The sequence below is a fragment of the Bos grunniens genome, chromosome 5 (genome assembly GCF_055505025.1).
Source record: "Bos grunniens cultivar Pamir isolate PY7600 chromosome 5, Bosgru_T2T1.0, whole genome shotgun sequence".
Classification (NCBI taxonomy): domain Eukaryota; kingdom Metazoa; phylum Chordata; class Mammalia; order Artiodactyla; family Bovidae; genus Bos; species Bos grunniens.
This window is the reverse complement of record NC_141169.1, coordinates 10,121,174-10,138,407: the sequence shown is the minus strand read 5'-3', so window position 1 is coordinate 10,138,407 and position 17,234 is coordinate 10,121,174. Positions and strand designations below refer to the sequence as shown.

The 17,234-nt window shown below is 33.5% G+C and overlaps 1 protein-coding gene across 11 annotated transcripts in view; it reads left to right on the top strand.

The window, feature by feature from the left end:
- The window catches only part of PPP1R12A (protein phosphatase 1 regulatory subunit 12A), a 166,529-nt gene that overhangs the window by 103,330 nt on the left and 45,965 nt on the right, over nucleotides 1–17,234 (top strand). For 10 of the 11 annotated variants that reach the window (XR_015163451.1, XM_086398836.1, XM_086398837.1 and 7 more), the window contains exons 5-9: nucleotides 912–1,056; nucleotides 2,358–2,432; nucleotides 3,559–3,647; nucleotides 3,814–3,971; nucleotides 10,592–10,716. Coding sequence is in view for 10 of the 11 variants with exons in the window: in XM_086398836.1 (XP_086254962.1) it covers nucleotides 912–1,056; nucleotides 2,358–2,432; nucleotides 3,559–3,647; nucleotides 3,814–3,971; nucleotides 10,592–10,716 (592 nt within the window). In the remaining variant the exon portion in view is untranslated. Of the gene's footprint in view, nucleotides 1–911; nucleotides 1,057–2,357; nucleotides 2,433–3,558; nucleotides 3,648–3,813; nucleotides 3,972–10,591; nucleotides 10,717–17,002; nucleotides 17,120–17,234 lie in introns of all 11 variants that reach the window. The other variant, XM_086398844.1, reaches the window with a different exon arrangement.

The following is a 17,234-nucleotide window of genomic DNA, read 5'->3' as shown; positions in this document are numbered from 1 at the left end:
CCACCTCCTGTAGGTAAAAAGAAGCCCTTCTCAAGGTCAACATCTTGGAAAGTAAGGTAAAGGTTAACCAGATTTGAGTTATGAGGTATTTAGTGTTCGCCTTTGTGTGTGGGGCTGTGCTGTGTGCAATTTATAGACCCATTCTTTGATCTCTATGAGCTTAATTTCTAAATAAAAGTTGATGTCAATATATAGTTAGAAGGGCATACTAACATTTATGTAACTTTTTGCATTGTATTAAAATGTATTCCTGTTTTCTAGCTTTGTTGATGATTAGAATATCTGCTTTCTACTGCTACAGAAAATAGACTCAACCCCTCAGAATACTTGTTTTGCTTTGTTTTGTTTCTAACAGATTGTCATTTTCTTGTGAAAATTTCCAGTGGTAGATCATAAAGGTTCATGAAAGCTTTCATAAACCAGTTCCTTAACTGGAAAGCAACAATAACACTACAAATGTTTGTTTAATCCCAGTATATTTTGAGAACATGTTCAGCCTGACATGATATATCATATGGAAGCCATTTCCTATAATAAATCAGTTTAACATACAAATTGATCTAGTAGTTTTGAAAAATCATAGACTTCCCTGTGAAAATTTCAGTTAGAAACATCTTAATAAGAATCAATATCATACCAAACCATAAGACACAGTCATTAAGAGGAATAATTATGAGGAATTGATCAAAACTGAATTCATTATTATGGCAGTAACTCAGGATTCTCTATTTCAGTGTTTTCTGAGAATTACTTTTTTTTGCCCTAGTTAATTTGTTGAGGGGAGGAGAAATTTTGAACTATGAAAAGAAATATATTGCAAATTTTTGTTTAAGTGCATGGTATACAGCTGTTGATTATATTCACTCATTTCTAGATTTTAATGATTATCTAATTCACTGTAATTTGTTTAGACTTTTAATACAGGCAGGCTATGATGTTAATATTAAAGATTACGATGGCTGGACACCTCTTCATGCTGCAGCTCATTGGGGTAAAGAAGAAGCATGTCGGATTTTAGTGGACAATCTGTGTGATATGGAGATGGTCAACAAAGTGGTAGGCCTTTTAAATGTACCTTAAATATTTTAACTTTTAAAAATAGAGTTTTAGTCTTTAAAATATTATGAGACTATACATTATATAATTGTGTTAAGCTTTCCATAATTGTCAGTTGTTTATTCATTTTTATTATTAAGTCTTTTCCCGCTACTTATGAGGCTCTTCCATTGATATTATATTTAAAAACTCATAAATTAAAACTTTACAAATGTATAAGGTAGAGTATATTCTAAACAATGAACTTTCTGGTGTTCTGGAAACTTGTACCAGTAGGGTTATTATAAGGACTAAGCCGGCAACAAGAAAAATCCTTATTATTTTTGGCCACCAGCTCTTTAAAATTGTCTTTCCCACTGTGAATAAAAACAGATTGACAGATGTTTGTCTGGACTGATTTTTGAAACTAAGTCATACCTGTGGCTAGATGAACTTTTAAGTATATTTGAAATGCATATATTTATCTTAGTATTCTAGTAAGAATTTAATTAATTTTTATGGTGGTAAAATAGAAATAAGATTTCAAAACGGCAAACTTGGAGTTACTACATGACCCAGTTATTCTGCTTGTAGCTGTTATACCCAAAAAAATTAAAACAGATGTCCACACAAAAACCTGTATACAAATGTTCATAGCAGTGTTATTCATTATATACCAGAAAAGCAAAAGCAGATGCAGATGTCCATCAGCCGGTGAATAAATTATCAGACTATGGTGTACAATACAATGGAATAATATTCAGCAATTGAAAAAAGAATGAAGTAGATACTTACTACAACATGGAAGAACCTTGAAAACAGTATGTTAAGTAAAGGAAGCCAGTCACAAAGGACTGTATACTGTATGATTCCTTTCATATGAAATGTCCAGAATAGGTAACAAGAATCTATAGTAACAGGAAGTACGTTAGTGGTTGCCTTAGACTGGGCGAGCAAGGAGGAATGGTGAGGAGATTGCAGTGGGTATGTCATTTATTTTGAGGATGATGAAAATGTTCTAAAACTGGTTGTGGTGATACTCGTGGATATACTAAAAACCATTGGATTGCATACTTTAAATAGTTGACTTGTATGTGAACTATAGATCAATAAAGCTGTTACCAAAATAAGTAAGGGGATGTATATCAGTTGCTTCTTCCTCACATGGATTTTTCATTTATCTACTTCAAATCATTTGTACCATGTTTTGTAGCTACTATAAAAAAAATTACCTAATTCTTTCTGTAGATTTATAGAGAATCACTGAGGGCATAATTTATTGATAACTTTTTATCATCACCAACCCTTTGTTTTCTGTGTAGGGCCAGACAGCCTTTGATGTAGCAGATGAGGACATTTTAGGATATTTAGAAGAGTTGCAAAAGAAGCAAAATCTGGTATGTTTGATGACTATCTAAAAATTGTCTCTATTAGTGAATCCCCTTATAACACTGAATTTCAGACAGTTGAAAAGGTGTTCTTATAATATTTTGTACTGTTTGGTTTTTAGGTATTCCCAGCAAACAAATTAAATGACAGTAAATGAGAATAAAGGAGTAGTGGTGGTATTTTTTTAGCCTTTTGTGTTGCCCTTTCCCCATTTCTCTAGCCTCCCCTTCCCAAAGGAATACTTAGATAATGTATGTGCGTGTGTGCTCAGTTGCTAATCTGTGTCCAATTCTGCGACCCCAATTCTGCGACCCCATGGACTGTAGCCCCCCAGGCTCCTCTGTCCACGGGATTCTCCAGGCAAGAATACTGGAGTGGGTTGCCATGCCCTCCTCCAGGGGAATTTCCCAACCTAGGGATCGAATCCCCTTCTCCTGCATTGTAGGTGGATTCTTTACCTACTGAGCCACCAGGGAAGCCCTGTATAATGTGTATGTTCTCAATAATGTTTTTGTGATTTCATAAGGAGGTTTGCTTAGAAGGTGGAGACAATCTCAGATTTCAAAAATAGCGTACCCTAGAAAAGCAAACAGTTTTGCTTTTTACATATATTATATATATATATATATTATATATATATACATACCAATATATATATACATATATATATATATATTGCTTCCTATAACTAGGAAGCAATTGTTTTAAGTATTATCAGACACCCTAAATGATTAATGGACTCTGGCTTTTTCAGTAAACTAAAGTTGGAGGGATCTTTAAAAAAAAAATCCAACTTAATCCTTTGTGGAGCACCTCCCCGCCTTTTTTTTGGCTGCATAGCATATCTTAGTTCCTCGACCAGGAATTGAACCTGTGCCTTCTGTACAGAAGGGTGGAATCTTAACCACAGGACCACCGGAGAACTCTCCTTTGTGGACATTTTTAACTGTCTAGTTCTTTTTTATTCTTTATCCAAGCCCTTTTCTTTTTAGGTAAAATTTAAATCTTTGTTCTATCTGTTTGTTTTCATTTAGTGTTTGGGAGGCTACTTTGTTACTATTTTAAATTCTGTATTTTGCTGATTTATATTATTTTAATAGTATTCTTATTTTTCTTTGCGTAACTTTTATAAAGCTCCATAGTGAAAAACGGGAAAAGAAATCTCCACTAATTGAATCAACAGCTAATATGGATAATAATCAGTCACAGAAGACCTTTAAAAAGTAAGTAAAATATTAAAGGAGATTTTGTTATTTTTTTAAATGAGTTGGCATGATAGCCACAGATATGGTTATTAGATTTTGTGGATCTGAGAAAAATTAATACATTTATATTGTATTTTGACCTTTTGTTTTTATAATTATTTTAAGGCTTTTTTTCCTTTTACAGTAAAGAGACATTGATTATTGAGCCTGAGAAAAATGCATCCCGTATTGAATCTCTGGAACAAGAAAAGGTTGATGATGAAGAAGAAGGAAAGAAAGATGAATCTAGTTGCTCTAGTGAAGAAGATGAGGAAGATGACTCAGAATCAGAAGCTGAAACAGGTAAAATGTGAAGGATAAAAGGATTTTTAGTGAAATTTTGATGAACTATAAAGTAAGATGAGGTCAGACTTTAATTTTGAAACTTTTCAGACTGACATGCTATTTAAGATACCTGCCAAGCCAGCAACAAGCCTGTAAATTACCTTTCAGGAGTGTTAGAATGTTAAGTATAGTTGTGATTGTATTGTTCTCTAATTACCTGGATGCTCTTGATCACCTTTGTGTTTCACTGACTTATATTTTTAAGTTTGAAGAAGGTGAAGAAGCTTTGAAGACTCCTTTTGGGTGGTACAGATAGGATTAGATGGGTTCCCAGCAATTCAAGAATGCTCCTGCTGCTTTCTGAGACCCAAGTACAGGAAGCTGGCTCCCAAGTATTTCCTGAGTAATAGAAAGTTGGGACTGAGTCCCAAGAATTTTTCCTGTAGACGTGTGGGGAAATTTATTTTGTTTTGAGGAATTTTAAATATATAGAAAAATATAATAAACTTTCATACTCAGACTACCAAAACTAAGCAGCTATTGACTTTTAGCTATATTTGTTTTTAATTTTCTTTTAATAAAATTAAAACTGTTGTCTTCTTTAATCATCACCCTAGTCTACTTCTCTTTCATTTCTTTCCCAAATCACTATCATGAGTTTTTTCCTGAATCTCCTAATCCATTGTTATACTCTTATCTTACATTCAAAAATAATATATAGTAATTATAAGGTTGTTTTGTGTTTCATTTTCTACCCTAGAAATCGTTATGCAGCTTGTTTTTTTTTTACTTAAAAGTTTTGTTTCTATCTATCTGTATCTTTTTATATATAATCTATCCCTTCAGTTACTGTATAATATTCATTAAATACATTGACTTCCTTTTTGATAAAAAATTAACCTAATTCCCAGTGTTTTATTGTAAACAGTCCTGGAGCAGTCATTTTATAATTATCTCCCTGTGTATATGTCCAAGAGGTTCTCTAATAGATATACTGAAAAACTGGATCATTGAGTCATATTTTCATTTTTCACAGATGCTGCCAGATTGTTTTGCTATAACAATTTAAATCCTTTTTATTATCAAGGGTATAGTTTCTATATTTTTTTCCTCTGGCTCACATTTTTATAAATTTTGTTTACTGAATTGCTTTTATTCTTTACTGCCTAATCACTCAAAACTTCTGAAGAGTTTGAGATTCCAGTATTGCCATCTTTGAGTTGTGTAACCTGGCATTTTGGCATTTTAACATATTTACCAGAAATAGTATTTCATTTCCATTAAGATTTTTATTAATGCAAGACTATCATCATAATCTCAGGACTAGTTTGGTGATCAAGTGGTAAACACAAAGGAGCCCTAGAATCCCTTGAACTCCCCCTGTTTCCTCTGGACTCAACAACAGCAGTTTTGAATCAGACTATTTTTACTCACTCAGCAAAATATTTTCTCTAAGAAAATGTGAGAAGTTAAAGTTTACTAAATAAACATGTCAAGGAACATATTGTTAATTCTATTTCCCATTAAAAACAAGATACTGCTAAACAGGTACAGGCTAGCTTTGTTGCCAGGTGCTTTGTTATGAATTTCCTTATTTTCTTGAACTTACTAGTACTACAAGTAAATTATTTTTTGGAAATACACAAAGAGTTTTTGAGGTTTATAAATGGCTAGATTTTAGACTCTAGGGATTGATTAATAATTTTTTATTTATTGCTATCACATTGCTGGTCAGGTAAGTCAGCATATCGTTTGCCTTGATGACACAGTAGTATAAGTAAAATTGGAAGTAGAACAACAGGTAGTCATTGAATATTAAAATTTATTTGTATAACATGCTAATTGAAATATTTCTAATTATAAAAGCAAATTATATGAAAATCAGCATGTACAGTGTTCAAGAACATGAACTGATTCATGCATGTAATTATGGATGTAAGTTATTTAATCTGATTTCTCTGAAATCAGGGTAATAATACCTGCTTTACATGGATACTGTATAATAATTACTCTGTAATAAACATTAATTTTCATATATTGTGTAAAATTAAAGTTTACTCATTTAAATATGATTAATGTACATGTTTATCTAATAATACTTCAGTTAAATTTGTTCAGTTCATTTGAAAGATAAAATGACACCATTGAAATTTAAATTGACTCAAATACAAGTATTTAAAGTTCCAGAAAAACATCTATTTCTACTTTATTGACTATGCCAAAGCCTTTGACTGTGTGGATCACAATAAACTGTGGAAAATTCTGAAAGAGATGGGAATACCAGACCACTTGACCTGCCTCTGGAGAAACCTATATGCAGGTCAGGAAGCAACAGAACTGGATATGGAACTACAGACTGGTTCCAAATAGGAAAAGGAGTATGTCAAGGCTGTATATTGTCACCCTGCTTATTTAACTTATATGCAGAGTACATCATGAGAAACGCTGGGCTGGAAGAAACACAGGCTGGAATCAAGATTGCTGGGAGAAATATCAATAACCTCAGATATGCAGATCACAAACCCCTATGGCAGAAAGGGAAGAAGAACTAAAGAGCCTCTTGATGAAAGTGAGAGGAGAGTGAAAAAGTTGGCTTAAAGCTCAGCATTCAGAAAACAAAGATCATGGCATCTGGTCCTATCACTTCATGGGAAATAGATGGGGAAACAGTGGAAACAGTGTCAGAGTTTATTTTTTTGGGCTCCCAAATCACTGCAGATGGTGACTGCAGCCATGAAATTAAAAGACGCTTACTCCTTGGAAGGAAAGTTATGACCAACCTAGATAGCATATTCAAAAGCATATTCAAAAAGCATATTACTTTGCTAACAAAGGTCCATCTAGTCAAGGCAATGGTTTTTCCAGTGGTCTTGTATGGATGTGAGAGTTGGATTGTCAAGAAAGCTGAGTGCCGAAGAATTGATGCTTTTGAACTGTGGTGTTGGAGAAGACTCTTTAGAGTCCCTTGGACTGCAAGGAGATCCAACCAGTCCATTCTAAAGGAGATCAGCCCGGGCATTTCTTTGGAAGGGATGATGCTAAAGCTGAAACTCCAGTACTTTGGCCACCTCATGCAAAGAGTTGACTCATTGGAAAAGACTCTGATGCTGGGAGGGATTGGGGGCAGGAGGAGAAGGGGACAAAAGAGGATGAGATGGCTGGATGGCATCATCAACTCAATGGACATGAGCTTGAGTGAACTCCGGGAGTTGGTGATGGACAGGGAGGCCTGGCGTGCTGCAATTCATGGGGTTGCAGAGTGGACACGACTGAGCAACTGAACTGAACTGAAAGTTAGTTTTCTGTAGTTAATCTCCTCTCTGTGAGATATGCTTTGGCCCCTAGTCTCTAGTAAAATTTTCTTGTTGTTCAGTCTAAGTCATGTCCGACTCTTTTTGACCTCATAGAGTGTAGTATATTAGGCTCTTCTGTCCTCTAGTAAAATATGTCATTACAAATCAAACTACAGGCACATCTGCACCAAGACTAGCACCCAGATCTCCTAGCTCATAAGAAGAATTCAAGAACTGGAAGTCCAGATAGCTCAGAGATTTGTTACCTAATTTTTCTTAATTGATCTTTTCTATACAACTCACTGGGCTTCCCTGGTGGCTCAGTGGTAAAGAATCCGCTTGCCAGCTCATTTTTCCACAGCTTTCAGGTTCGGACGCACTTCAAATGCTCAGGAATCACAAAGAACTCTCGTGAAAATGTGGTTTGATTCAAAGGAGCTTCCAAGTTGGAGGACAGGACAGGACAGGACGTATCCCAGTGTGGATTATGGTGATGCTGCAGCATCTCATCACCAGTCCCCAGGGATTCACCTGCCTCCCAGGGTGAATGCAGGTTGTTCCAATGGCAGTAGATTAATCTTGTCTTACAGTGCCTTTCAGTCTGCTTAGGGTCAGATTCCTGGAAAGAGCTGAGAGAGGAGCAGCTTGTTCCTTGTCTTATATACTCCTGAAAAGCCTCCAGAGTTAAAAGCTACCACTGCCAGTTAAGATTTCTCAGAGGTCCAGCTCCTTGTCTGGAGCCTGAGAATGATTTAAGGGGAAAGGAGTAAGCCATATTTCTGCTCACCTCCAGTCTGAAGTTAAAGAGGTCTGAAGAAAGAACAAAGCATATACAATGGAATCCAACTTGGAGGATATAAAAAATGAAATGAAATTTTCTTGTATAGCATACCTGTTCAAATTAGCATACAGTCATTTTAGCCTTTCTAAATAGAGTTAAAAAAAAAAAAAAAAATCTTCCTGCCAAACAGGAAACCACGGGTTCGATCCCTGGGTCAGGAAGATCCCCAGAAGAAGAAAATGGCAACCCACTCCAATATTGCCAGAAAAATCCCTCGGACAGAGTAGTCTGGTGGGCTGCAGGCCATAGGGTCGTTCAGTTGGACGCGACTAAACAGCAACAGCATACAAACTCTCAGTGCTGGGCACTGCTATTTAGCAAACCTCCTGACCTTTGGGTTGAAATTTTGTTGTTTATAGAATGGAAAGAATTAGACTAGGTTATCTGGATAGTTCTTTAAAGTCTTCTATTCTGTAAATATGAATAGAACTAATCACTATCAAATTGTGTTATGTTAGTTCCCAATTTGAAGTTTAAGCATACGAGTCACTCTGCTGAGTTTCTCAGAAAGCTAACTTTAAATGTTTCTCTAAAGCATTGTACTTGATAATTTTGTTCTTCCTGTTGCTAGTAGCTAGTTGTGCCAGGAAAATTTGACTCGATCTCAAGAATTAACCCATGTAAATGCTGTGTGGTTCCTTCTCTCTCACTTTTAACATCAACAAGGCTTTATCATACTTTATTTGGCAAGCTTGAGAAAGCAGTCATTTCCCTATAGAGCTGCAGCTTGACCTGATGATTTCTAAACTGTTTCTTTTTTCTTTTTGCAGGGTTGTTTCCTTGGGAAACTATTTTATATTAAATAACTATTTTGCTGGATTTTCTTTTGTTAAATATTTACAAAACCAGTTTTAAATCAGTTTCATATAAATCAGATTGAAAATAGGGACTCAACCAAAAGTTTAATTTCCTTCCAAATGATTTGTAAATTTTTGAGAGGTAGTTGAGGGAATGAGGAAAGGGAAGTATAGTTTTGCTTTTAGTTTTTTGTTTTTTCCTTTAGGACATGGAGTTTTTATTCTTCGTTGAAGTCAAATGAATGTAAAGGGCTTCAATAACATTGATAATGTTTACTTAAGTTGAATGATGGATACCTGGGGTTGGTTTCATTATTACTCATAAACCAACCATAAATGTTTGCATATGTGCATATACATTCTTTGATGTATGTATTTATTTCAATAATATAAAACAAATTTTTAAATCTAGAGAAAATAGGAAAAAACGAGAAAATGCAAAAAAATATGCTGAACTTTATTTCTCCTTCCAGACTATAAGCTTTATGCAGTTATTTTGTCTTTTCGTTGACTGATATATCCCCAGTGCTTAGGACAATGCTTGAGGTCTTAGGCACTTAATAAATATTCATTGAATTAATCTCTTCAGTTAGATGGATTGTTTCCCAGGAGGATGGTTTAATTAAGAGTGTACATGATTTGTACTTAATTATGCTGAGTAGGCTTAGCTTCTGTTGAATGAAAAGAGATTTAACAATGAGAAAAAAAGCTTATTAGACTGAGTTTAGCTCATTCAGTTTATTTGAACAGCTATGGTAATAGTGATTTTTAAATGTGTCAGTTTGGCCTTGTCCTTTGATATAGTTTGAGATTATGCTTTCAGCCCTATTAACATAGGGAAGAGAGGTAGTATAATAAAAATGAATGTCTCATAGAGCTTTAAAAGCAGTATATTTCTTCCCAGAAGTATAGAAAGATACCTGTTCTATCCCATTTTGAAACTAAAGGAATACTTTAAAGCTCAGTTAAATGACTTTTGACTATTTGAAAAGTTAACTTTTCTAGCTCATTTATAAATTATAGTTAATTTAAAGGTTTAAATTTATATGTGACTTGTGCTAAAAGCTAGTTTGATTTCTGTGTTCAAATAGTCTTTGAATTTTTGCTAGCATCATATTGATTTTTTTCTAGTATTTCAAAAATCTTTTTCTAAGTGATCAATTATTAGTTGGAAATTGTCTTGATACATCATTGGAAGAGATTTAACCTAATTCAGCTTATGTTGTACCCATTTAACTTTATACCTTTTAGGGGTGAGAAGGAATGCTCTTTGTGACATTTAAATGTAACTGTTTGACAGGAATGTAATTACTGACAAAGAGCAGTTTCGGATGTCCTAGAACAAAAAAGAGCTATAAGTTTTAGATAAGCAATATGGAATTTTTTGAAGTTATGTTGTATTCAAGTGTTCAGGTTTTAAAAATTAATTTAAAGTTTTTTTTAAAAACTTCCATAGTGTTAGAAGTACAAAAGTCAGATTTTGTTTGTGCTTTTTATTCTTAAAAGTCTGGTTATGTGTCATGTTCTTATTTAAGTCTTGTACATATTGAAACATTTCTAGAAACTCCTTGAAAAATTCTCTTGTTAAAAGAGATGATAGTGGGAAAACAGAAATACAGTATTAAATACTATTTTAAATACCTCTGAAACTGAACTCATCTAGAATCATGACTCTTAATGTTCTTTTTCTTTTTTTCCCTCCTAAAGATAAGACAAAACCCATGGCTTCTGTAACTAATGCCAATACTTCTAGTACACAAGCAGCTCCTGTAGCTGTTACAACACCTACTGTGTCATCTGGTCAGCCAACACCTACATCACCTATTAAAAAGGTAAAACAAAATTGTGTTTGTTAAAAAATAAATGTATTCTGTGTAAGTACCATTTAAGTTAAAGCATGAAGACAGTTCTAAGTTTAAGGTTTTAGAATAAAAATACTTTTTCTTTACTGAGATTTCTGCTGAACCTGTTACATTCTTTTTTCAGATACTTTTTGCAGTTGATATTAGTTAATCATTGAAAAAATAAAGAGGAGAAAAATAAAATTTTTCATATAAAAAACTACTGAACATGGTAGTTTTTTATTTCCTTTGACTTTTGAGAAACAAGAGTTTTGTATCTTTTATTTCTATTGAGTAAAGGTACTTTTTGGTAATTTGAGGTGTGTATAAGTTAAGCCCGAAAAAAACTGCCACAGGTCACTAAGAGAACTGGAATCTTGATTTTCTAGTTCATTTACAAAGCACCAGGTATGTCTGAACAAACCAAAGGTCAGCTGCTGACCCCACCTCTTGTTAGTTGTTGTGACTCTAGGCGAGTTACTATCTTCCTTATATGTTCTCCCTAAAAAGGACAAAACAAAAATGATAGTAAAGAGAGAAAATAAGTTACCATTGTTAAGCAGTAACTGAAAGAGCTTGGCTAGTGACTAAGTGCTCCCAAAATGTTAGTTTCATTTCTTCCTCTTCCTTATTTTGTTCTCTATTTATTATCCTTCCTACTTTACTTTCTCCACCAAACAGTGCTTTCCAACTTCGTGTGTTGATATTCAAGACTTCTTTTCCCTGATATTTCAGAACCCATACTTTTTTAAACCCATATTAAAGATTAAGGGTTTTTCTGTGGGTTTTTTTTTTTTTTTTTTTTTCTTTAACCTACTGGTCTCGTTTTAAAGGCTTCTCCCTACCAGCCCTTACCTGTCTTTTATAAGCAAACTCATTTCCCTCTCTGTGTAACACACACTCACATACACGTTTGTGCATGCACACACACATAGGCACTCACCCTTTTTTTTTCTTTTCTCAGAACTGTTTTAAGAATTGACTGCTTGCACTGTAACACAGTATTCCTGAATACTTGAGTATGTATTTAAGTACAAATGCATTATCCTTCATTACCACAGTGACATTAATATACTTAGAAAATTTGACATTGATATAAAACATTATTTATGCTAATATACAAACCATACTCAGAATTTTCCCAGTTGTCCTCCTAGTAACACCTTTCTAGATTTTTCAAATCTAGATTTTTTGACTTTTCAGATTTTTTTTTTAATTTTTCAAAATGTTTTGATTTTTCAAATTAAAGGTCCACTCACAAATTACACATTGTATTCATTTATCATGTCTCTGCCTTTGGACTTCTTATTTTGTTGCTTTTCTGACATTATTTGGTTTGCATTGGTTTGAGGACTAATTTTAAATCCCCACAGCAGTTCTATCATATTGTCAGTTTTGCTATTCTTTAGATTTGATACCAAGTGGCCACAATTTGAGCCTTTTAAAATCATAAGCTAGAGAAAGACCCATACTGTTATTAATAATCCTCCCTTGAAACTCTTCCAAAGGAAAGAAGTAGAGTGAATTTTTAATGGTAGAAATAACATGAATTTAACTTGTACAGTTTGAATATCAGGAGACTCTGACTAAATCATCTCACCTTCTATATTCTAGAACTGAGGGCTTCTTAAATGCAATTAGAAACTATCTTCAAATGGCCATAATTTATATATGCTTTAAAATTAAATTCTCCAGAAGCAGTCTATCTGCAAAGTTTTCAAGATAGTTATCATAACTGGAGTTACCATGAGCTGCTTTAACTAAAGGTTTATTTAATTATAGAACCCCATTTTACTTCTTAAGTGAATACTGAACTTTAACTCTTTTGATTTATTATCTGTTAGAACTACAGATTTATCAAAAAGTTCCCATAAGCTCCATTCCCGCCAAGAAGCCAGCTGTTAGTCTTTTGAGTATTTAGCTAAGCAATCTCTTTCCTACTGTAGTCAAATAATTACAGTAGGCTTCTTATCAATTATATTTTTCTCAAACATAACCCTAGATTTATGGCAGGTTACTTCTCAGTTTATGCCAACTGCCCTCACTGAAAGCAAATACTTAATAGCTCTGTTAGATTAGTGGGCCAATTATCCCTTTCTATAAAAGTTCTTATTTTATTACCAATTATTAATCAGAATTGATTCTAATTCTTAATTAAGTTGACCTAATGACAATTGTTTCTCTAATTTGTATATTTAGAAACTGCATTTTATTCTCAAGTTGAAGATTACTTTAAAGATTATTTTGTTTCAGTATTTGTTCATTATGTTTTATGGCCAAATTTTATTCAAAGTAATAAAGTCTTGTACAAAAGAATGAAGTATTTTAAAATTTAATCAGTATTATGTATGACTTTTAAAGCCTGTTATATTCAGTGATAATGTATTTACTTTAATTTAGCATTTTAGTTTTTTTTTTAACGTTTTAAGATTTTCCCTTTAACTTAGAGACCTAACAAATTTCCTTAGATGAATTCTTAATCTATAAATGTATCATAAAAGATTTTGTAATTAAGAATTCTATTTTTAGGTTGCCACTCACTCCTCAACTTCTGTTTTTTTAGACACAGTTGTCTTAAGTTCTCTAGCTTCTTCCACCAGTGCATAAGCCTTATATAAATAGACACACATACACATGAACATGCATGACAAGGAATAGATCACAACCCTGAAAGCTCTACAGCAGTATTGAATATCACTTATATTCTGTAATAACTCCTGACAACTATAGGGAAACATAGATGTATTCCCTTTAAAAGTTCTTCTCTTCAGTTGTTGACTTGTCAGCTAAAATTGCAGAACTATTTCTGTAGCAATGAGATCAAGCCTATAATTTGTGGATATATTAACTGTAAAACCATTAGTTTGATCTTATGATTTAACTAAATAGTAAGTTTATTTCATTATTTAACTTAATAAGTTAAATAATGTTTTATATTAAAATTTTATCTTAACAGTAAGTTTATTGTTAGTTAACATTTTAACAGTAAGTTTAACTAACAATGTTTATATATATAACTCTGTAGTCAAAGTAAATATTGTTGGAATCTCTAAAAAAGATTATCTATTCTGCTGTCTACACATACATTCCAATACATGTAGATTGTCTTTACTAGATGGTAAAAATTTAGAGTTGTCTTGATTACATGTTCTTGCTAATTGAACCTAATTATTAATATAATAAAATTAAATAAAAGACTAGGTGCTGTGGGTATATGAAGTATACCAATAAAAGTGTATAATTGTAAAACAGTGGTTTTAAAATGGAAGAAATCATTTTTGATTTGAGGTAATGGAGTTAGAACATTTGTGATAGATCTTAAAGAATGTGTAGGTAGTATTTCAGCCTAACAGAGAAGAGAGTTTGTATAGTTTGTTGAAACAGAAGAGAAACGATGTGATCAAAGTAGGGATAATATAGAGTATTTTTTCAGGAAAAATGAGTTGTCAAATTTGATTAATTTACAGGATACATATATGAAGTGAAACAGGAAAAGTAGAGCCAAACTGTGAAATGTTTTCATTCCTATGGTAACGTTTTTGTGATCTGATAGATATAGGGAATCATAGATATTTGAACAAGGCCGTGAGAGAATTATTCTTTATAGAATATTATTCTGATACCAATGTACAGGTGTATTTGAAGGCGAGAGACTGAGTGAGAGAAGGTTTATTAGGAAGTCACTGAAGTTTCCCAACATGATAATATAAATCAGAAGAGTGGCAGTGGTCTTATATAAAGGAGAGGAGGAGGTTTAGAGACTTGTCACTTAATTTACAATTGCAGGAAGATGACAAAGAAGAGGTCTAACATGACTTTCAAGTTGCAAATGCAGGGGACTGGGGCTTCCTCCACAGTCCAGTGGTTAAGACTCCCTGCTTCCACTGCAGGGACCATGGATTTGATCCCTGATCAGGGAACTAAAATCCCACATCCCACATGCCTGCACAATGTGGCCAAAAAAAATTTTTTTAGGGATTGAATAGATTACTGATGCCCGTAACAGAAATAGGGAACCAAGGAAGAGCTGATTTGGAAATAAAGGTGTTGCACTTTACACATTGTTTCCGTTTCCAGTTCCAGTTTTCCTTATCTATAGTCCATTCTACAGGTAAATAGAAGTTCGGAACTGGGACGTTAGGAGTGAGATTGAGTTGCAGAATAACACATTTGAGAAGAAGCTGAATACAATGCATGAGGATATAAAGAAGACCCTACTCCCAGCACTCAGAAGGAAATATAAAGAGAAGATAGGATATATGAGAACAGACTACTGGAGTGCTTATGTTACAGGGTTATGACAAGGAAATTTGTTACAATGACAGCAACAAAAAGACCAAGAATGGGGGTAGTCAGAAGAGTAGGAAAGTCAAAGTAGTGTCCTGGTTATAAAAACAAAAAGAAAAATCTCAGGGAATAGGTATACTTGAGTTAACTCAAAGAGGTTCATTTATATACCAGAAATAGAAAGATGCCTTTAAACAGATAACCAGTTCTTAAATTACAATTTATGTTAGATAGAGAGGAGGTATATCAGTTTTAACAGTGCAACAAAATTTCTAACTTGATAATACTGCCTCATTTTTCTCAACTCTAAAATGATAGTAAAGTTCTATTTCATTGGATGGTTTCAGGACTAAATGAGATAACCCATATGAAGCACTTCTTTTAGGCCTGACACAAGTGAACATTTGTTAAATGTTCGCTTCTGTTGTAACATTGAGCAAATATTATTTACTATTTTATCATGGAAGAGTAAGATTTGTTTCTAGTTTGAGGAAGGTTCTAGGGGCAGAGAGGATTAGCAAACCATAGTCTGTGGGCCAAACGTGGCCCCCTACCTGTTTTTTGTACAGTCTGCGAATTAGAATGCTTTTAATATTTTTAAATGGTTGGCAGAGGCAGGGGAAGATTAAAAGAAAAAGAGTATTTTGTGACACAAATTCTAACTTCACTGCCCCTAAATAAAGTTTTATTGTAACACACCCATGTTCATTCACTTGTATGTTACCTATGGCTGGGTTTGTACTGTAACAGCATAGATGAGTAGTTAAAGCCTAAAATTTACAACCTGACCTTTCATAGAAAAAAAGTTTGCCAGCCTGTGTTCTCGAGTAGTGTGACTTTAAACTCTGAAATCAGTAAGGAATCATCGCAGTGCCTATCATACTGAGTAAAATATTACAGAGCTTCCTGGACTTTCTCAGCCAAGGGAGACTTTAGTGTTTTACTGATTTTTTTTCACAGTGCCATTTGGCCCAAAGGAATACCTCTTTATTTCATTTATTAAGTAGTTACTACAAAAAAGTTAGTAATGGCAGTTTGTGCTGTGTCCAACAGATGTCACTGTACTTCACTTAAAATTTTAAAACATTCCACAGCACTCCTGTGATTTTGTTCTTGCATCTTGAATGCCTCAGTGCACATTTTGGAAACTGAGAAATGCTGTATGTCTTGAGTCTCTTTTCAACCTTATTGATAGGAATTAATTACTGGAAATACTAGAGATTTTTTTGTCTAGAAAGTATCCAACATTATGGTGCTTTTAACAAGTTCTTTTAAACTTCTGTTACGGTAAACCTGGGCTATAAATATGAAAGAAAGGTTGTTTTGGGTTGTTTAATTGTTTAATTATCCATATCCTGTGCTTGTAGTAACTAGTTAGTTGCTGTGTTAACTGTCTATATTTAACTGTGGTTGAATATTTAAACTCTGTAAGTGCAGTTGATGAAGTGAACTAGTTTAAAGATTATGGGTGTTTCATTTTTAGGGCTGTTGGAAAACTGAAGTGAAATAAATATTTGTACAAAAATAGTTTTTAGTTGACATGTTTAATGTTTGGTAGAAAAATCCAATGATAAATTTAAGGCTATAATATTTAAAATATTAATGAATTAAATATTATGATTAGATATATATTGATGATTACTTTTGTTGTTGATGATGGATTTAAAATTTTTTAACCCTAGTACAAAGTGAATAAAAACAAAATTCAAGTGCAGTAGTTCACTCCATACTAGAATATTACCAGCTCTCTGTGCCTTTAACTGCATTAGAAGTTTCTCAGTTAGATTTTTTCGGATGCTCTTATACTAAAACTGGAACTTATTCCCAGTGACTCTTATTAAAGATCGGAGAGTTACCCAGTATCGGGGTTTTACTTTATTGTAAAATTCTTTTAAAAAAGGAGAAAAGTCTGTTTTGCTCATAACTTCCTTTTATATTTTCAAACTTTCAATCTGTGTCTCTTTACCTGTCTTATTTTAATTGGCTTTAGTATGATTTCATTGCTCCTATCATGCCTGTGGTGGAATCAGTAGATCCCGCATCGTGGAGGCAGGGCTTGCGCAAAACTGGCATTGTTCTTGTGCCCAGTAAGGGTGAAAAATCTATGGTGAGGCTTTTCCATGTGCAAGGATTTATATTAGGTTACAACATAACAAGTTTAATGTGAATATTGGTTTCAACGATGCATGGTTTTAAGTCATTATGGTGTGCTCATTTCTCTT